We start from the raw sequence: 22,440 nt of genomic DNA, 5'->3' as shown, positions 1-22,440 counted from the left end.
CTGACGACTAAGAACTTTTATTTACACAAAAGAACACACGCGCTGTACGCGCCTACTCAAAACACTTGCCACTTCTGTGGCCGAACAGTCTTTCTAGTGGTCAAAGCCTCCCGCTTTACTTCCTCTGGTCACTCGTGCAGAGCCACTCGCCACCAGCCGTCAGCTCCGGTCTCTCTCCCCGACTGTCTCTGCCTTGCTGATTTTAAGCCTCTCCACGCCAGTTACTGGAACAAGGCACAGGTGTTCATTATTTGTGTGAGCGCCACTCACTCACCGCTCGTCTCCTCACTCTCTCTCCTGCTGCAGACTTCGCTGAACCACGCCCACCATGCCACATACCCCCACCGCCCGACTCAGGCCGGGGAGCCATCCGGCCTGCAGCCCACCCCCCCCCCTTGCCGGGAGAGGAAGTCGGCCACAGCCATCTGTGCACCCGGCCTGTGGACCACCTTGAATTTAAAAGGCTGTAAAGCAAGATACCAACGGGTGATCCGGGCATTGGTGTCTTTCATGTGGTGGAGCCATTGGAGGGGAGTGTGGTCCGAACAGAGGGTGAACTCCCGGCCCAGCAGGTAATATCTGAGGGTGAGGACGGCCCACCGGATAGCCAAACACTCCTTCTCTATGGTGCTGTACCTAGCTTCCCTCTTCGAGAGCTTGCGGCTCAGGTACAGCACCGGCCGCTCCTCACCCTCCACCAGCTGGGACAGTACTGCGCCCAGCCCTCTGTCCGACGCGTCGGTCTGCAGGATAAAAGGGAGAGAAAAGTTAGGGGAATGCAAGAGCAGCCCGCCACACAGGGCAGCCTTCAACTTGGTAAAAGCCTGCTGGCACTGCTCCGTCCACTGGACCGTATCGGGTACTTCATTTTTAGTGAGATCAGTCAGAGGGTTGGTGAGCTCCGAATATATAGGCACAAACAGTCTATAATATCCCGCCAACCCCAAGAACTGTCTCACCTCCTTTTTGGTCTTAGGCCTCGGGCAGGCCGCAATCGCTGCGGTCTTATCAATTTGGGGACGCACCTGCCCATGACCTACGCACACTTCTTCGGATTAGCCGTGAGGCCCGCCTCCCTCAGCGACCTCAGGACCGCTCTCAAATGCTCCATATGCCGCTGCCAATCGTTACTATGGATAATAATATCATCTAGGTAAGCAGCGGCATACGTCGCATGGGGTCGGAGCACACGGTCCATGAGGCGCTGGAAGGTAGCCGGGGCTCCAAACAATCCAAACGGAAGTGTTACGAATTGGTGTAATCCGAACGGCGTGGTGAAGGCTGTCTTTTCTTTGGACACCGGCGTTAGGGGGATCTGCCAGTACCCTTTTGTTAAGTCCAGCGTCGAATAAAAACGAGCCGAGCCCAGCCGGTCCAACAATTCGTCGACCTGGGGCATCAGGTAAGCGTCGAATTTCGACACAGAATTCACCTTGCGGTAGTCCACGCAGAACCTGACCGAGCCGTCTGTTTTGGGAACCAAAACTATCGGGCTCGCCCAGTCACTGTTGGACTCTTCTATCACCCCCAAATCTAGCATGGCCTCTAATTCTGCCTGAACCACCTTTTTTTGTGTTCAGGTAAACGGTGGGCTCTACTACGCACCACCACCCCTGGTTCGGTTTCGACATAGTGCCGTATGAGGTTCGTTCGGCCTGGAAGGGGGGAAAACACATCGGCAATCTCCGCCTGCAGGCGGGCCAGGTCAGTGAGCTGTGAGGGTGAGAGGTGGTCTCCCCCCGGAGCCAGAGCGATGGAATGCGGTTTAACATTCGCTTCTGGACCGAGATCCTCCTCTGCGGTTACCACTGTCGCCAGCATCACTGCCTCGTCCTCGCTCCATTTTTTAAGGAAATTGAGGTGATAAATCTGAAGTGCACCTCCCCTATCAGCCCGAATAACCTCATAGTCGAGATCCCCGACTTGCCGTGTGACCTCAAAGGGTCCTTGCCACTTCGCAAGTAATTTAGAGTTAGATGTTGGGAGCAACACAAGTACCTTCTCTCCCGGTGTGAATTTCCTCAGGTTAGAACCCCGATTATACAGACGGCTTTGTTTGTCCTGAGCCTGTAGCAAATTCTCCATCGACAGCCGCCCCAGTGTCCGGAGTTTTGCTCTCAGGTCCAGGACATACTGAATTTCATTTTTACTGGTGGAAGGCCCATCCTCCCAGTTCTCCTTCAGGACGTCCAGCACCCCACGGGGCTGGCGTCCATACAGGAGCTCGAAGGGGGAAAACCCCGTGGAGGCTTGGGGGACCTCTCGTACTGCGAATAAGAGAGGCTCTAACCATTTATCCCAATTTTTGGCGTCCTCGTGGACAAACTTACGAATCATGGTTTTCAACGTGCGATTAAATCGTTCCACCAGTCCGTCGGTCTGTGGGTGGAAGACGCTGGTGCGAATCGATTTAATGCCCAATAATTCGTACAGTTCGCGTAATGTACGTGACATGAATGCCGTGCCTTGGTCGGTGAGGATCTCGCGGGGGATCCCCACCCGGGAGATGATCCGAAACAGTGCGTCCGCCACACTTTTCGCGGAAATGCTGCGGAGTGGCACTGCTTCGGAATATCGCGTTGCATAGTCCACCAGAACCAATGCAAAGCGATATCCCCGTGCAGATCGCTCTAATGGCCCGATGAGGTCCATGCCAATTCTCTCGAAGGGGACCTGCATCAATGGAAGAGGGCGCAAAGGCGCTTTTGGGGTGGCCGGTGGGTTTACCAACTGACATTCGCGGCAAGCGTTGCGCACCTGCGCACCACCACCACTGCGCACCACCTGCGCACGTTGTCGTGAATGCCTGGCCAAAAGAATCGGGCCATGAGGCGAGTCAGTGTATTACCCTGCCCTAAGTGCCCTGCCATTGGGTTACTATGAGCCGCCTGGAAAAGCATTTCCCGACAGCTTTTCGGAATCAACAACTGGGTTATATCCTCTTTTGTCTGGGTGTCTTGGGTCATCCGATATAACCGATTCTTTCTTATAGCAAAATACGGATAGGAGAGGGGCCGCGTGGGCTGAACCAGCTGTCCGTCGATGGATGCAACCTGCTCAAATGCCCTTTCCAGCATTGCATCCTGAGCCTGCTCGAGGGGAAAGTCATCGCGATCTGAGAGTACCACCCTTTCAATCTCGCGCGCCTCCCCGGAGTCTGGCTCCGACGGACCCGGCACCACACTGCCCACATGCACACCACTTCCCCTACCGTGCTTCGTTCGCCAAGAGGCATCCGCACACAATAACCTCAGTAATTTAGGGAAAAGCGGCCAATTCGTCCCCAGAATGAGCGGATGCCAGAGGTGAGGACTAACCGCCACCTCTACACTATGCTTTTTCCCCCTGAATTTGATGTGCAGGCTCAACAAAGGGTATTTCACCACATCCCCGTGCACACACCGCACCCTAACCTCGCGGCTTTTACCCCATGCCCCGAGACGAACCAGGCTTAGGTGGATGGAGGTCTGGTTGCAACCCGAATCCACCAAAGCCTGGTATGTACCCCCCCAATACTCACTGGTATTTGGTACAGGCCAGCCGGACCAGGGGCAGCTCGTGGCTCGTCGGGGACCCGGATCATGGTCCCCACATCCATCACCGGGCAACGATCTATGAAATGGTCCGGGTCCCCGCAGCGCCAATAAGCCGGCCCAGGCTTTCCCGCCACCCCAATGGCAGGGAGTGGGCTCACCAACTGGCGTGGGGAGGAAGAGGCAGACGGGTTGTAAGGCATGGTGTAGGGGTGGCCACTCGTCTCCGGCGCGGCGGACCTGCCGGCCCATGTTCCCCCTCCGTCGGTCGGTCCGGTCGGGTAACTTCCGCGTCCCTGGAGCCCTCCCCTCGGCGGGATCGGTGGCCTGGTCCGTGGTGCTGGTATTGGGCGAGCTGCCGGTGTGGGGAGAGAGACTGCTGGCAAAACTTACCCGATTACAGGGCACGCAACCAGGTGGTCTTCCGCCAGCTGGATGGCCGAGTCCAGCGACGTCGGACGGTGGCACTGGACCCAGGCCGCTGTTCTCCGGGGCAGACAGGTCGTGAACTGCTCCAGTACCACCTTATCCACGATGCTCGCGACGTCGCTATCTCCGGCCATCAGCCATTTGCGGAGGGATGGGCATTTCTGATCATATTTCATTTCGAGTACTGGACAGGTTTGAAAAACGAGTACTCGATTAATTGGGGGCGGGGCATTAGAGGGGGCGGGGCGTGTCCCCCATACCATGGTGACAATGAAAATATTTTAATTACAACACTGATACGAAAATTTATGTTAATAAAACTATAAGATTGAGTAAATAATTAAATCGACACAGTGAATTTTTAATAATCTAACAATCAATGTTTTTGAAAACAAAGTAAACATTTAAAAGAAATATCAGCGTGAGATGAAACGTCATCTCTGCCCTGTCACATTTCTGTCTGTCAGTGTCTGACGGTAAAGTCTCTTATGCTCGTCTGACAAGTCTGTCTGATAGTAGTGGTCTCACCTGACATTTTGTCTCCAAATATACTGGTGCGGAGCAGGGTGAGCGTTTTTAATCCATTCAATTTCTTATGAACTTCAGCGCACGTTCACGTGGCGCTCGCGGAGAAGAGGAATACTCGCTTTGCTCCGCGAGCGCAACGCGAGCTCAGCTTCCATGGGAATGGATTGAAAACGCTCGCCCTGCCCGCGAGCGGCGCGAATACAACAAACAGAAATTCTGTGCACACTGGATGCAGCGCAAAGAGACGCAACAAACGTCCAGTTTCTTTTTGCTTTCGCCATGTTGCATCGCGCCGCTCGCGTGCGGTGTAACGTTAGACAGAGTGTAAGATGATAACGGATCAAACTTGTAGTAGATTTGTATGTTTTGTATGCTGCTTGGCGCCGTACATTTTGCACTAGACTGTATTTTCGTCAGGTTTATCAAAGTGAAACCAAGCATCGCTGTGCGCTTTCAATATGCCCTTCTGTGCTCCGGACTTGACTCTGGACCGCAAACTCTCGCAACGCAACAATCAAATTTCTGGGCACAACCCGAAATGCCAGCATAACCAATCAGAAAGAAAGAAAATAATTAAAAACTGTATTTAAACCCCCAATCGATCATCGTTTTCACTATCGATCGTCGCTGTCGCGTTCGAGTACTCGAGTAATCGAGTACTCGTGCCCATCCCTAATTTGCGGCAGGAGTCCCGGAGCTGCTGAGCTAGCAGGTAGGGTCGACCGGTTTCCGCCAACCCCAGCGATCGGAATCGCTGGCGATACTCCTCAGGGCTCCGGCCGACCCGCTGCAAGATGGCCTTCTTCAGCTCAGCGTACACCAGGAGATTCTCCGGGGGTAACTGCTGCGCCGCCACCTGGGCCTCTCCAGAAATGAGTGGGATGAGGTGTAGGGCCCACTGATCCTCCGGCCAACCCCTCGCGATCGCTACACGCTCAAAAAGACCGAAGAAGGCCTCGGGATCATCTTGTGGGCCCATTTTCTGGAGGACCAGGTCGGCGCGAGGCCCCGTCCGAACCTCCCGGTGCACCCAGCTCCGGAACGACTCGCGGTCCTCTTGCTGAGCCAGGAGGACCGCCTGGAACCATACATCCTGGTCCTCCCAGAGCTGCAGCAACGCTCTATGCTGTTCTTGATGGAGGACCGCGAGCGAAGAGATCACCTCCGCAAACGGCGAACCGGACGGACCCGCCCCCCCGGTCGCGGCACTCCTACTTCCTTCCATCCCGGGTTTCGGCACCATTGTAACAAGACTTCAACGGGACAGGAAGGAAGAGGCTGGAATCAGGGTCGAGCTGACAACTAAGAACTTTTATTTACACAAAAGAACACACGCGCTGTACGCGCCTACTCAAAACACTTGCCACTTCTGTGGCCGAACAGTCTTTCTAGTGGTCAAAGCCTCCCGCTTTACTTCCTCTGGTCACTCGTGCAGAGCCACTCGCCACCAGCCGTCAGCTCCGGTCTCTCTCCCCGACTGTCTCTGCCTTGCTGTTTTTAAGCCTCTCCATGCCAGTTACTGGAACAAGGCACAGGTGTTCATTATTTGTGTGAGCGCCACTCACTCACCGCTCGTCTCCTCACTCTCTCTCCTGCTGCAGACTTCGCTGAACCACGCCCACCCTGCCACAATTATGTTATCATGTTTTTATTGTGTATTTTAGCTGTATGTTTTGAGTTATTATGGCTTAAATAAAAAACAGCTGCACTTTGATTGATATTAATTGGAATGCACAATAAAAATACATGATTTTTGATTGTTTTTTAAAATGGAGTTATCTCATTTTGGAACCAAACTCTTATGACGGGAACCATTTCACAGTCTGTGTCACTCCGCCATTAAGCTAAATCGGATTTATAAGAATTGAAAGTAAAAGCAGTCTCTCTTAGATTGACATGTCCGTCTAGCTAGCGCAATAGCGCATGTCTCCCTCTCTTTTCATTTTTACTATAGTATGCTGCATAGCAGACTCGCGCCATCTATGGATTTTGTCTGTATTACATCAAATTAGTAATTTTCATCAAAATCCTAACTGAAACGCAATGTTATTGAAAACATTTAAAAAACGCCTGGCGGGCCAGATGAAATTGCTTGGGGGGCCTGATGTGGCCCGCGGGCCGTAGTTTCCCCACCTCTGACCTAGGCTATAAGAAGATTGCCAAGACCCTGAAACTGAGCTGCAGCACGGTGGCCAAGACCATAAAGCGGTTTAACAGGACAGGTTCTACTCAGAACGGAACAGGCCTCGCCATGGTCGTCCAAAGAAGTTGAGTGCACGTGCTCAGCATCATATCCAGAGGTTGTCTTTGGGAAATAGACATATGAGTGCTGCCAGCATTGCTGCAGAGGTTGAAGGGGTGGGGGGTGGGGGGAGCCTGTCAGTGCTCAGACCATACGCCGCACATTGCTTCAAATTGGTCTGCATGGCTGTCGTCCCAGAAGGAAGATGATGCACAAGAAAGCCCGCAAACAGTTTGCTGAAGACAAGCAGACTAGGGACATGGATTACTGAAACCATGTTCTGTGGTCTGATGAGACCAAGATAAACTTATTTGGTTCAGATGGTGTCAAGCGTGTTTGGCGGCAACCAGGTGAGGAGTACAAAGACAAGTGTGTCTTGCCTACAGTCAAGCATGGTGGTGGGAGTGTCATGGTCTGGGGCTGCATGAGTGCTGCCAGCACTGGGGAGCTACAGTTCATTGAGGGAACCATGAATGCCAACATGTACTGTGACATACTGAAGCAGAGCATGATCCCCTCCCTTCGGAGACTGGGCCGCAGGGCAGTATTCCACAATGATAACGACCCCAAACACGCCTCCAAGACGACAACTGCCTTGCTAAAGAAGACCTAAACCCTATTGAGCATCTGTGGGGCATCCTCAAACGGAAGGTGGAGGAGCGCAAGGTCTCTAACATCCACCAACTCCGTGATGTCATCATGGAGGAGTGGAAGAGGACTCCAGTGGCAACCTGTGAAGCTCTGGTGAACTCCATGCCCAAGAGGATTAAGGCAGTGCTGGAAAATAATGGTGGCCACACAAAATATTGACACTTTGGGCCCAATTTGGACATTGTTACTTAGGGGTGTACTCACTTTTGTTGCGAGCGGTTTAGACATTAATGGCTGTGTGTTGAGTTATTTTGAAGCGACAGCAAATTTACACTGTTGTACAAGCTGTACACTCACTACTTTACATTGTAGCAAAGTGTAATTTCTTCAGTGTTGTCACATGAAAAGATAAAATAAAATATTTACTAAAATGTGAGGGGTATACTCACACTTCTGTGAGACAGTGCTCATTCAGTAAATGCACAGCTAAACAGATCAGTTTTGAGTCTGGAATTAAATGTTGCTAATGATTTAGCACATCTGGTCTCTTCTGGAAGCTGATTACAGCTATGGGCAGCATAAAAGCTAAAAGCGGATTCCTCTTGTTTAGAGTGAACCCTTGGTATATCTAACTGACTTGACCCTAGTGATCTAAGTGGTCTGTTAGGTTTGTATTCAGTGAGCATACAGTATCTGCAGTGTATTTTGGTTCTAGGCCATTTAGTGATTTATAAACAAATAATAGTACTTTCAAATTAATCCTAAAAGTAGCTGGAAGCCAGTGGAAGGACCTGAGAAATGGTGTAATATGCTCAGATTTTCTGGTTCTAGTCAGAATCTTGGCAGCAGCATTCTGTATGAGCTGCAGCTGTCTTATGGTCTTCTTGAGAAGGCCGGTGAGAAGACCACTGCAATAATCCACCCTGCTGGCAGTAAAGGCATCAACAAGTTTCCCCAAGTCTTGACTGGGAACAAAACATCTAATTCTTGCATGTTTTTGAGATGGTAGTATGCTGATTTGGTTACCGCTTTAACATTACTACTGAAACTAAGATCTGACTCCAGAATCACACCAAGATTCTTGACTTGATTTTTAGTTGTTTCACTCCTAGAGACAAGGTATGCATTTAACTTGAGAACTTCATCTTCGTTTCCAAATGCAATGACTTCAGTTTTCTCCTTGTTTAACTCTATGTGACTGTAGTCATTTGGTGATAAGGCTAGGTAAATCTGGGTGTCATCTGCATAGCTGTGATATGCAATTTGGTTCTTTTTCATTATTTGACTCAGTGGGAGCATATACAGGCTGAACAAGAGTGGCGCAAGAATTATGCCATGTGGGACTCCGCATGTCATTGACATCCACTTCGACTTATGCTCTCCTATACTCCCATAATAACCTCTCCTATCTAAGTATGACCTGAACCATTTGAGGACCGTCCCAGAAAGACCGACCCAGTTTTCCAGTCTTTCTAGAAGTATGTTGTGATCAACCGCAGCATTGAGATCTAACAGTACCAGCACTGATATTTTGCCAGAATCAGAATTTAGGCGAATATCACTCATTATCTTTATGAGCTCTGTCTCTGTGCTGTGATGCGGCCGGAAACCAGATTGAAACTTGTCCAGGAGGTATCTATTTGAGTTTAAGTAGTTGTTCATCTGATTAAAAACAACCTTTTCAATAATCTTGCCTATAAAAGGAAGAGCTTATTTTTGTGAAGAAGAACGTGCTTCAAAAGATTCACTTTTCAAAAGCCAGAAATAAACGTCAGTTCTGTTAAGGATGATTATTTTTATTTTAAATTAAATTTATAGCCTTTTGACTTTAATTTAAAAAGCACCAGCACTAATCTTTATTTGATTTAACAATTTGGAATAATTTATTTATATACTTTGGTTTAATTTACTTTCACTGATAAATCCCTTTTCTTTACACCAATTTTAAAAACAAAAACTGAGTGCTGATAAGTAAAGTCTCTGTTCGGGTTGTTGATATTGTGTTGATTGAGTTGTTTAATCTGTTGAACTATGCAGTTGTTGCCTTTAATTTCACATGAATACAGTTGATGTATTCATTTTTAAGGCCAGTTTTATGTAGTTTAACTTTAAACCCAATTGAAAAATAGCTAAATGCTAAATATCTGTACCATCTTTCGATTGAATGTGTTTATTGTGCAGTTACTGCCTTTAATTTAAGATGGTTACAGTTATTGTTTTCAATAGCCAAAGCCAGTTTGGCCTGTGAAAAACCAAATAAACATGTTGTTTATACTCTAATTTTTTTCTTGTTTGTTGCTTAAAGGGAAAAAAGTCGGAAATCGGTATCGGAATCGGCCAGTTTGCTTGTAAAAAATCAGTATCGGAATCGGCCATGGAAAATCATAATCGGTGCATCCCTAATCAAGATTGCTCTTTTTCAGGAGGGGCTTAAAGTCCCAGTGAAATAAAAAATTACAATGCCTATTTTTTCATGAAATATTTCAGTGTTTATTGTAAATGGTTTATCAATGTGAGTCATTCTCTTTTAAAAATTTGTGTGCCCTCATAATCTTTAGTTTAAATCTGAAAATGCACTTCCTTCCTGTAATGACTGTCCATCTTAGATGACGTACGTTAGACGGCTTGAGCGGCGCATCCATTAACTCCTCCCCTTCAACTGTCAGGCTGCTGCCAGTTCCATTTCAAACCACAATGGCTGTTTTTATACTTTCAAGGGAGTATAATATTGAATATATATTCATATAAGGAGTTTGGAAGCGTCCCAGGAAGAAGTGCAGCGTTTACCACTTCTAACAGATCTGCTTCTAAACAGTTTAGCACAATTTTGAAAAAAGATGTGGAAAGTGTGTCAAGCAGGTTGACGATTTAGAGTGCTGTACTATTGTCACGTTTATGTGGAGACAGATCCCAAACGCAGGCAGCGGGAGCACAAGGGTAACAAAAAGACTTTTATTTTAAACAATAAACAAAACAAAAACCCACGATGGGGAAAAACAGAGCAAATCAAAACTAGGAAACAAACTTAAATACTTCCCGTAGCAGGGGGACAAAACCAACCAGGCAAAATGGTAATCCAAATAATAAGTCCACAAACACAACGAACATGATAAACAGGACCACAGATAATCCACACGATACAAGGAGGGAATCACAGGGCAGGACACGGCACGATGAGAACGACATTGAACAATGAACCCACACAGGACAGGAAAAACAGAGGCTTTAAATAGGGGAAAACAAATGAGGGATGATAACACAGGGAGGGTGACGGGCAGGTGACAAGGATCAAACACTAAGGAGAAACTAACGAGGTAATGAGAGGGCGGGGCTTAGAGACGGACACCGGAGAGAACGCATATTATATCAAGGGAACAATAATGTGTTTCTCTCCACACCTAACAAGAGGTTCTGCCATGGTTCTGCCACCAGACCAAGAAATACATGACAAGATGAGGCAGAGACCATGACAACTATTTCTTCCAAAATGTTGCTATCAATTGCTTCAAAAGCAGACATAGTAGCTTGTTTTTGTGATTGCGGTCGAATCTGTCTGACCTAATTGCCTTTCTGATATTATTGATCTTTTCAGAAAAGAAGGAAGCAAACTCATCACATTTGCTGTTGGAGAGAATTTCACTGGGAATCTGACTTGGAGGGTTTGTTAGTCTCTCAACAGTAGCAAACAGAGTGCAAGTGTTGTTTAAGTTGCTGTTTATAAGGTTTGAGAAGAAGACCTGTCTAGCTGCTAGTTCTGCATTTACAGCATGAAGGCTGTCTTTAAAGATACTATAGTGAATTTCAAGTTACGTCTTCCGCCACATCCGTTCATCTTTTCTGCTTTGTCTTTTCATACTCTGTACTACTGTTGATTTTCTCCAAGGTGCTTTTTGTCTGCCAGTCTTCTTACTGACTTTCACAGGAGCAATATCATCAATAACATTCTTAACTTTTGAGTTAAAGGAATCAAGGAGAAGATCAACAGAGTCTGCCGAAATGCTTGGTGTCAAAGATAAAGCCTTCAATAATAGAACTCTAGTGTTCTCATTGATGCATCTCTTCCTGACGGAGACAGATCTAGATTCAGTGTTTATCAATATATAAAAGAAAATACAGAAGTGATCCGAGAGTGATCCTTGATATCAATGGATGAAATGTTTAGACCCTTACTGGTGAGTAAATCTAGAGCGTATCCACGATTGTGTGTGGGTCCATGCACATGCTGAATGAGGTCAAAAGTGTTTAAAACAGTTATCATTTCTTTTGTAGTATTGATTTCTGCATTAACTTTGTGAATATTAAAATCACCTGCAAAAGCAAAACAGTCAAACTCTGAGGTTTGATAGAAGTTCTGTGAACTCTTCAACAAAGACTGGAGAATATTTTATAGGCCTGTAAAAAAAGGTTTGTGGGGCACCTTTCATCACAATACCTAGATATTCAAAAGACAAGTACTGACCAAATGACACTTGCTTGCATTGATAGACATCTTTGAACAGAGCAGCTACACATCCACCTCTCCTAACTGCTCTGCAGACACTCATGAAAGTAAAGCTAGGAGGGGCTGTTTCATTGAGGGCTGTTGCACTTCAGCTGTCTTCTAGCCATGTTTCATTTAGAAACATAAAATCCAGGTTGTTTGTGGTTCTTAATTCATTGATCAGAAATTATTTGTTTTTTAGTGAGCGAATTTAAAAAAATGCTAATTTGATGCCATTACGTTTTGTCCCTACAGCAATCTTACTTTGACGCATAATAGTTTGCAGATTAGATGGGTTAGCCATATGGCTTGAGAGGGCCTATCACGTGATAAAACAGAAATAGAAAAAATCACAGGCACACTGGGATCCCGCTTGTTCTGTAAACATTTGTCAATGTCGCTGCCATCGTAGCGGGGACCCGACACTGTGGTGTTGTTGCATTGGTGCACCACTGGATGGCGCTCGGGTTTCTTGAGTTGTGTGGAGGTTTATAGAAAGAAGAAGTAGAGATATGGAGCGTCTGCCTGCATGCTAAGCTGACTGCTAGTTAGTTAGTAAAAGTTACTGAAAGGAATCCACGGTCTCCAGCTTCTTGTCTGCAATAAGACATAACAAATTGGCGACGAGGACGTTTTTTGTACAAGATTTTCTGAGGATGGCTTCAGTAAGTGCTCCATTTCCCAATCCTTTTTTGCCTTGTCCCGGTGAGCCTGCTATACCGCTAGTCACATGGCTGAAAATGTTCCGGAACTACATGCTAGTCATCAATGCTACTGGGGATTTATGGTCAGAAGCCAGAAAACGTGCTTTGCTTCTTCACTGCCTCGGAACCGAAGGTCAGAGATTGTTTTATACACTGCCCAATACCGGTGACGATCTAGCTGATGCTATTACAGCTTTGGAACAACACTTCATTCCGAAAAGAAATGTGGTCGTGGAAAGACATGCTTTCAGGAAACGCATACAGAGGATAGATGAAACGGTAGTACAATACATTGCTGCATTAAGAGATTTAGCGACTACTTGTGAATTTGCTGACAATCTTGACGATATGTTGCGTGATCAACTTGTTGAAAATATTGCTAACCCTCGCATTCGTGAAAGATTATTAGTGGAATCTAAATTGACACTGGAGACTGCAATTACAATTGCCACACAGCTAGAGACCGCTGATGCTCAGGCGAAATCGCTGGCTACGAGTAACTTCGCTCCAGTTCAAGTTGTACATGCCACTCCTGCTTCTGGACGACAGCGTCCTAAGGCCAAATTCAAAGCACGTACCTCATCAAAACCACCTGCTTCTGCTCCGTCAGCTCGAACATGCTTTCGCTGTGGCTCTGCTGGACATCTTGCAAACACACAGAACTGCCCCGCTGCATCTGCTAAATGTAAGAATTGCAATAAGATTGGACATTTTGCACGAGTCTGCCGTTCTGCTCCTACTCATTCAGTGCATTCAGTTGAATTGCCAGAGGTCTGTATTCTCCATCTGCCTGGAGCGACTGACCGTCTGATGTGTGACGTGACCGTACATGCCTCACCTGCTGCTACCCCTGTGTCTCTTCAACTTACTGTGGACTCTGGTTCGTCTGTGTCCATCCTGCCGAAACAACTGTATGAACAGCATTTTCGCACTGTGCCGTTGCAAGCCCCTGCTGCCCGTTTAGTTACTTACTTACAAGAGCCGATTTCAGTACTAGGATGTTTATCTGCTACAGTCACTAAATATGGCATTACCTGTCCTGCACACTTCTTCATTGTTGACACTGGCACTGCTTTGCTAGGCATGGATCTGATTAAGGGACTTCAGCTGCAATTTACTGGACACACTGTGCTGCCGTCGGCACAATCCGCTCCAGTCTGTGCTCTCTCCACTTCTCCATCACAGCGTGCTGCATTAGGCTGTGTGAACAACTTCACGCACAAGGTGAACATTTCTGACTCTGTACCTCCTGTCAGATGCAAATTGCGTCGCTTACCTTTCTCCGTGAGAGATGCTGTTTCCGCAGAACTGGAACGTCTCTTACAGGCTGGTGTGATCGAACGGATTGATTCTTCTCCATGGGTTTCTCCAATTGTTGTGGTCCAAAAGAAAACGGGGGGGATCCGCATGTGTGTGGACTTGCGAGGGCCCAACAAGGCAGTTATAGTAGACAGCTACCCATTGCCACACATGGAGGAGATGATGACATTACTGCAAGGTGCGACTGTGTTTTCAACTATAGACTTGGAAAGTGCATACCATCAGGTACCTCTTCATGAAGATTGCCGGGACCTCACTGCTTTTCTTACACACGAGGGCCTCTTCAGATTCTGCAGGGTACCTTATGGCTTGGCGTCTGCTCCAGCTGCATTCCAAAAGATGATGGTCATCATTCTAAAAGGAATCCAGAACGTTGCAAATTATCTGGACGACATCATCGTGTGGGGACGCTCGCTGCAAGAACATGATCAAGCGCTAGAGAAGGTGATGCAACATCTCAAAGATGCTGGGTTGGTGTTGAATGAGTCAAAATGTCAATTCAGAAAACAGAGCTTGAAGTTTCTAGGCCACATGGTGACGTCGCAGGGTATTCAGTTGGATCAGGAACATCTATCTGCAATAATCGATGCACCTGCACCAACGGATGCTGTTCAGTTGCGTTCTTTGCTGGGTCTTCTCTCCTGGTACAACAAATTCATTCCTAATTTCGCTTCCGTGGTGATGCCTCTGCGTGAGTGCTTGAGAGATGAGAGTGGATTTCGCTGGTCTGATGATGCTCAACAAAGCTTGGATGATGTGAAGAAGCTGCTGGTTCACAGTCCTGCGCTTATACTGTTTGACCCGGAGATGCCGGTGGTCATTTCTACTGACGCGTCTGCATATGGACTAGGTGCTGTCTTCGCTCAAATTGGCACTGATGGTCAAGAACATACTGTCGCTTTCGCATCCAGAACACTGTCCTCAGCTGAACAGAAATACTCCACTGTTGAAAAGGAGGCTCTGGCGTGTGTCTGGGCGGTGGAAAAATGGAGAACGTACTTGTGGGGTCGCAGATTTACGTTGCGGACTGACCATCAAGCGTTAACGACACTGCTGACCACAAAAGGGACTGATAGAGCTGGTATGCGTATTGCTCGGTGGGCTGCTCGGTTGCTCTGTTTCGACTACATAGTTGAGTATCGTGCTGGATCTGAGAACTACACTGCAGATTGTTTATCCCGCTTGCCCTTGCCTCTTCCTTTGGATGCTGAGTCGGATACAGAACCCGAGTTTGTTGCTTTACTGTCTTCTGGGCCGATTGCCATATCCCAGGAAGAATTTGCTACTGCCTCTGCTCACTGTTCTGAACTCTCTGCGTTGCGCGCACAAATTGCGAGTAAATGGCCTTCATCTTCCGCTGCTGTGGATCCTGTGATTCGTCCATACTACAAGCTCCGACATGAGTTCAGTGTGCAAGCTGAGTTTGTGTTTAGAGGATCTAGACTGGTTGTGCCTGGAAAATTGCGTGAGTCATTGTTCCGTATTGCACATGAGGGTCATCAGGGAATTGTGAGAACGAAGCAACGCCTGCGTGAGATGTATTGGTGGCCAAACATGGACACATTTGTGACAGAGAAAATTGCTGCCTGTCATTTATGTCTTTCTCTGGACAAAACTGCGAAAGCCTCTGCTGTTCCACTACAGCCTGTTCCTTTACCTTCTGCACCGTGGGAAAAACTGGCGATAGACATTGTGGGCCCGTTCGAGACTGCTGTCTGGGACTGTCGATATGCTCTGACACTCACTGACTATTATAGTAAGTGGCCTGAGGTAGCCTTTACTGCGTCTGTTGCAACAAAACAGGTGACTGCATTTCTTACCTCTATCTTCAGCAGACACGGAAACCCGACCACTCTGGTCAGTGATAATGGGCCTCAGTTCACTTCTCCTGAGTTTGCTGCATTCCTGAAAGACAGAGATATTAAGCACATTCGTACTTCAGTGTATCATCCTGCTGCAAATGGTGCTATTGAACGCTTTCACAGAGTTCTCAAGAGTACAATCCAATCAGCAATCCTACAATCAGCACCATGGAAATCAACAGTGACTGACTTCCTGCAGATTTACCGCGCTACACCTCATGCTGTAACAGGTGTTTCCCCATTCGAATTGCTTCATGGAAGGAAAATGCGTACCCGTCTCAATGTCCTGAAACCTTCACCTTCTGGTCATGAGCCGACACCACTGCAGAAGCGTGTTTCCTCACGTCAGGATGTCATGAAATCTCGCTTCGACCACAAGCATTGTGTGCGACATTTCTCTTTTCGACCAGGGAATAAAGTGTGCATTAAAAAGTCTGTACATGTACCAAAAGCTTATCCAAAGTTCACTCCTCCAGTTGAGGTCAGGAAAAAAGTTGTTCCTTACACTTACCTCTTGGATGATGGAAAAAAGTGGCATGCATCGTGTCTTGCACCCTTGCCAACTAGAGAGTTGGATAATGGAATGACAGCCAATGCTGAAAACGTGATGCCCTCTCATGTTCCATTGTCTGGAAATTCAGTGTCTTCTGATGCTGGTCAAAGAGAACAACGTCAAAGATGTGAGCCAGGTTGGCTAAAGGACTATGTTATTAGTCACAGAAATTGACATGGACTTTTGCACACACAACATACAGTACATATACTTACATGAAAGTCAAGTACTGAATAGTCATTGAGTAGTTTGGTTCATATTGCTTATTGGTTAAAATACTCTTCTGCATTCATTATGTGTTGCTTAGTGTAATTCATTATATGTGAAATTGTTGATACATGGCAGATTTCCTGTTCTTTCGGTTTCATGTTACGTAAGAAGCATAATTTAAGTAAGAGGGGAATATGTGGTGTTGTTGCATTGGTGCACCACTGGATGGCGCTCGGGTTTCTTGAGTTGTGTGGAGGTTTATAGAAAGAAGAAGTAGAGATACGGAGCATCTGCCTGCATGCTAAGCTGACTGCTAGTTAGTTAATAAAAGTTACTGAAAGGAATCCACGGTCTCCAGCTTCTTGTCTGCAATAAGACATAACAGACACATATCACTGAGAGCTGTTGTCAGTTGTTTCTGGTTCACCAGCAGATGGAGGAGGGTTTGGGTTGTGGCAGTGGCTGGAGAGCTCTCACCGGAGGGGGATGGCGAGTTGGGCCCACAGGCTTTGGTGGTTGTGGGGCCCACCGTTTCTTGGTTGATGTCTGGGGGCTTGCAGCGAAAGAGTGGGAGAGTTTGGTCCCAGCATAAACCAGTTCCTCCATTTTCTGTGAGAAGCTTAGAGAAGTGGAGATGCTGGAGAGAGGGATAATGTGCCTGGTGAGGGCGGCTGTGGCTCTGGTGTTTCCGGTGGCTGAAGTATGTTTTCCTGGCTTTCCTGGCTGTTTTCCAGAAAGTGGTCCTTGGGTGCTGAGTCTTGGAGCTGTTCTATTGCATCATAGCCAGTCTGTAATGAGCTCTGTGGGTAAGGCTCAGCCAGGATGGTGTCCGTGAGCAGTGCTTGTTGTGGATGCGTGGCGTTATCTGTGTCCAACCACATGGAAACTGATCTAAAGTGCTGTGGTCACTCAGACTTTGTCCTTTATATATTGTCCTTTAGCAGTCTTGCACCAAGTTTGTTTGTTTGGTGGAACTAAAGCATATGCGCACCCATTGCCAACAAAACACAGCCATTGACTCAGTTTCACTTAACACGTGCGGCATCTTTTAGCGCTGGGACCACTCCATCTATCAGTTTAAAACGATCTCCAAATGTAGCGTTATAACCACTGTTTATATAACATCCATCACTGAAATGCAGTGGGCAAACAATCACAACTGAACTTCGCGAATGCAGTGCTCTCTCTCTCTCTCTCTCGCTCTCTCTGTCTCTCTCTGTCTCTCTCTCTCTCTCTCTCTCTCTCTCTCTCTCTCTCTCTCTCTCTCGCTCTCTCTCTCTCTCTCTCTCTCTCTCCGGGGGAATTGTCCAATAAGGGTCTAAGAAAAGTTGTTACAAAATGGATTTTCATGTTCGAAAGAAACGAACGCTGGGGGAGTGTATCGAAATACTACGTTATACGTCCAACTCATTTTTTGACAAGTTGTCCATGTTAAAGATGAGAAGACAGCACGTTTAACAGTGTAAAGAAGTTAGAATGCATATAACACCATTGCACATCCCCTTTAAGGAGTTCTGACTGCTCTTTCCGAATATCATTCTTCCCTACATGGATGATGATTCGATTTGCAGTCTTGTGCTTCATTATAATATTTCAAAGTTCCCTGTTCACATCAGAGACGGTAGCTTGAGGAAAGCAGCATGTAGTTGTATTCCTGCTATCGGTGTTTCTGATAATAGAGTCACCCACTATCAGAGTCCTGAGCTCGGCTGCGCTCTGAGAACAATGCCTCTGCCTACTCGACCTTGAGTGCCTGTTAATAGCTGTGTTGGCTGCTGGCTGATACAATTTTATTCATTTATTTGTTTATACTGTATATATATATATATATATATATATATTATGATGTATAAATTATTTATTTATACATTTATTTTTATTTCCTGACACGAAACTATTACAAATATTGTGTATATATATTTTTTTAAGTAATGGTTTTGTGTAAGGGATAAAAATACAGTTTGTACTGTAGAAAGGTCATTGTGTCTTTATAAAGTCCCCATAAACATCGAAACTCAACGTGTCTCAAAATCTCAGTTGTATGTGGATTACCGGAGCATCTCGATTTGATCCATCACCTCTCATCTGACCCACATTTAGATTGTGTTAATGTCAGGAGTCCGGTACAACTATTATTCAGACCATCACCGCGGTAATCTGCAGTCACATGACTCCTGCGGTCGTGCGAGCAGGGGTCTTTACAGAGAGAGAGACACATTAAGCTGTGAGCTGCGATGATTTGTTCATGCTTTGACAGCTTTAATGGCTTGTTGTGTGTTTTAATAAAAATCATGAGATGTGTTAGACCCTCATGGCACATAAAGCTTCATCCATAAACTCTTACACCTCACATTTCTAAAGACTTTATTAGATTATTATTAGATTTCATTCATCACACTGTTAACTGTTAACACACAGTAAACATTCTCTGCAGACCACAGCGTTTATTACTCGACTTCTACTTAAATAACACATTGTAACAAATTAAAAAATATTAATACAAATTTGTTTTTCTTTTTAATATTTGTTAATGTTTATTTAACTCTTAATTATGAATGTATACTTGGCACAAAACCAGTTATAAGTAGCACGGGTATATTTGTTGTAATAGCCAACAATAACATTGTATGGGTCAAAATGATTGATTTTTCTCTTATGCCAAAAATCATTAGAATGTTAAGTAAAGATCATGTTCGATGAAGATATTTTGTAAAATTTCCTACCGTAAATATATCAAAACTTTATTTTTGTGAGTGGATGAAGCGAAATCTCAAACAAAAATGGCCGGAAACTCTCCTACAAACTTCACTCGCTGCTGCCCGCTCTTTGAGAATTACCCACTCAAGTTTGGTATGTGTGTAAAGCTTAGAATTTCAGATTTCGGGTTCATCTACTCTCCACAACATCATTACAGCGGTAAGCCAATAGAAAGCATTAAAACAAACCTGTTTCTTCTTTCGGCCTGCTACAGTGCCTCTGATAGACAACTTTAATATGACACAGCTAAAACGAATATTATGGTTTGTTTTAGATGTAATGCAATGTGTATACACAATTTAATGTTTAAAAACGCTGTATTTTCCACATACCGTGCATGTTTGTATCTCCTCTTTGCCCCACCTCTCTGAAACCGCTATCAGATTAAAAGTAATAAAAAATCATGTACAACTGCCAAAAACCCCCGATCCCATCCTTTATAACCGCAACGAAATCACAAATGGCCACGCATGAGATTCACTACGATTTACAAATTAATAATTGTTATCATTATAAATAATAATTATTATTATAATTAAAGCCAAAGAAGGTCTCTGCAGCATTTGTATGTTTACAGCATTTAGACTGATCATTAACACCTCACATCCTTAATTAGTGGTATCCTTCACCTGAGATGAAATTTGAAGACATTTGTAAAAGACGGTTTCATCCCGGTTTTGTTATGAATATAGTTAGGACTGATAACGAAGACATAAAGAGAAACGATTGTGCGAGAGCTTAATGGCTTTATTTCCAGACTTTGACATTTGATGATCATGCACAGTATTTAAGGAAAATATATTTAGTATTTATTTACACTGTGTTCTGCAGTTATCGTATTTGATGCTGTCCTGTATTCCATGCAGTCGGACCATCTCCTCCTGATGCGCTCATAGTGTGATGGTGAGACAGCGCTGATTAAATATTTTTATTTAATTTTATTTAAGATTTAACCTTCGTGATAATGTGGATCTTTAACGGATACGAGGTCTAATTAAATGTGTGTGAGGCATTAATGCTTATAATCATTTTTATCACACTTACTTTCTGCAATCTAAGTTCACTAACTCACCATTTGTGTCTCGCCTTGTCTCCAGAATGTGCGAACGCATGGGTCAGAGTTTGCTTACAGGTGCGCAGATTCTCCCGTCAAGTTTGTTTTTAATAGATCACAACCTTCGCGTGGAAAGTAGCAACGTTTATAAATGAGGCCCCAGGTTCCAAAGCAATTGTACTGACAGGTACACCCACCTTACTTACTTATGAACTGACGTAGATTTGTGGGGGTGTGGTTACACGAGGCGTTTCAGGCAGGTCTGGGTGAGCATTTTCTTTCAGATAGAATCTTTTGTTCCGACACTTTAAAGGGGTGTTGCAACGGTGTGTCATGCATTCTGACATCTTTACAGTGTTAAACGTACTGTCTTCTCATGCTTAACATGGTCAACTTGTCAAAAAACGAGTTGGGCGTATTACGTAGTATTTCTGTGCTCGATACACTCCCCCAGCGATCGTACAGGTTTCGGAACGTTTTTTTCGAACATATAAAACTGTTTCGTAACAATTTTTCTTAGTCCCTTATTGGACAATTCTCCCAGAAAAGCACACGGCATGCCCACGCGGCAGCAAGGAGAGCAGGAGAAGGAGCATGCGCAGACGTCACTTTCACTTCTGTGCAGGAGAGAGAGAGAGAGCATACGTTTGCGAAGTTCAGGTGTTTGTTTGTTCACTGCATTTGGGTGATGAATGTTATATAAATGGTGGATATTACGCTGGATTTGGAGATCGTTTGAAACAGATATATGGAGCCGTCCCAGCGCTAAAAGATGCCGTACATGAACCGCATGCGGTGAGTGAAAGTGATGTCTGTGTTTTGTTGGCAATGGGTGTGCACGTGCTTTAGTTCAGCCTAACCCTCCCCCGCACGCGCCATATGTTTTTGGGAATAATCATACAGCTGTATCTATCTTTTATAAATGTGATCAAACTAAATACTCTTCGAAGCTACAAAGTATGCAATACTACTCTATAGGTACTCAAGATTTATATGAGATTGGCAGAAAATGTGTGTGTTAGGGCCGTTTTCATTTTTGCAATTTTACGTGTCTAATACATGCATGGGCAACTTATAACACACCAAAGACACCGAAAAACATGTATTCGTGCCACATGACCCCTTTAAAGGCCAACTTTTCAATATATTGTTTTTTTTGCACCCTCAGATTCCAGATTTTCAAATAGTTGTATCTCGGCCAAAACTTCCTATCCTAACAAAGTTGTGTAAATTGTGTAATCTAGAGCAGGGGTTTTGAAATTTATTAATACCAAGGACCCCCAAATATGATTAACCTTTTGCAAGGGTCCCCCTTTCTAAAATACTTTTTTGTATAAAGAAGCATTTAAACTGTTAGACAAATAGTATGTGTGATATTGTAAAGACAACATATTGGTTGAACAAATAAACAAATCTTCTGGGAACCCCTTGGAATATTCTGGGGGTCCCCAGACCCCAGTTTAAAACCCTAGACTAGAGCATATACTTTAGCCACTGTACGTTTATTTTTGTTTTAAATGTTTAGTTTTCCCGAAACTAACTGTAGAGAGTATTATTATTAACTTGTATTGATCTCAGAATGTCTTTTGTCAGGTTATAATAATCATACTCACTATGTGGTTTTTGTGTGTCTCTCTCTCTTTCTCTCTCTCTCTCTCTGTCTTTCTCTGCAGGCGATTATTAACAGCACTGTCAGCCCCAACATGACCTTCACCAAGACGTCACAGAAGTTCGGTCAGTGGGCCGACAGCAGAGCAAACACTGTTTATGGCCTCGGCTTTGCTACAGAACAGCAGCTGCATCAGGTGTGATCATCAGGAATATCTCACATCAGGATCATCAGGATCTCATCTAACATCCCAGAATACACACTGCCCACAACACAACACCTGCATTAGTGTTAATGACCCGTTCTTCAGGGCTAGCATGGTGGGGAAGTTTTCCCACGATTCATAAACTTGTGACGAGTTATCGATGATGTCACACATTTTACAAGAAAAGATATCAGTCATGAAGTTTTGATCGCACTTTCTTTAATGATTGCAATAGAACCATGAAACATTTGCTCATTTAACATGAAATGTTTATTAATGAAACAAATTAGATGATTAACAAGGTATTTGTACCATGCTTTGTTGGACAAAACAATGAAAGGTCTTTGTATTGTTCTCTCATTT

General features: G+C 45.2%; 1 protein-coding gene and 1 long non-coding RNA gene across 2 annotated transcripts in view; one reads left to right on the top strand and one right to left on the bottom strand.

The window, feature by feature from the left end:
- Positions 1–22,440, top strand: part of LOC130553758 (homer protein homolog 3) — a 58,642-nt gene that overhangs the window by 16,290 nt on the left and 19,912 nt on the right. The window contains exon 4 of the mRNA XM_057332889.1: positions 21,937–22,068. Coding sequence (XP_057188872.1) covers positions 21,937–22,068 — 132 coding nt within the window. The remainder of the gene's footprint in view (positions 1–21,936; positions 22,069–22,440) is intronic.
- Positions 13,884–15,733, bottom strand: LOC130553761 (uncharacterized). Its single transcript, XR_008962902.1, has 3 exons — positions 15,648–15,733; positions 14,057–14,181; positions 13,884–13,961 (listed from the first exon to the last, which is right to left on the bottom strand). It is a non-coding gene; the product is annotated as an uncharacterized LOC130553761 (long non-coding RNA).

This window comes from Triplophysa rosa, linkage group LG5 (genome assembly GCF_024868665.1).
Source record: "Triplophysa rosa linkage group LG5, Trosa_1v2, whole genome shotgun sequence".
Classification (NCBI taxonomy): domain Eukaryota; kingdom Metazoa; phylum Chordata; class Actinopteri; order Cypriniformes; family Nemacheilidae; genus Triplophysa; species Triplophysa rosa.
Note: the sequence above shows the minus strand (reverse complement) of the source record. Positions and strands in the feature narration are given on the sequence as shown.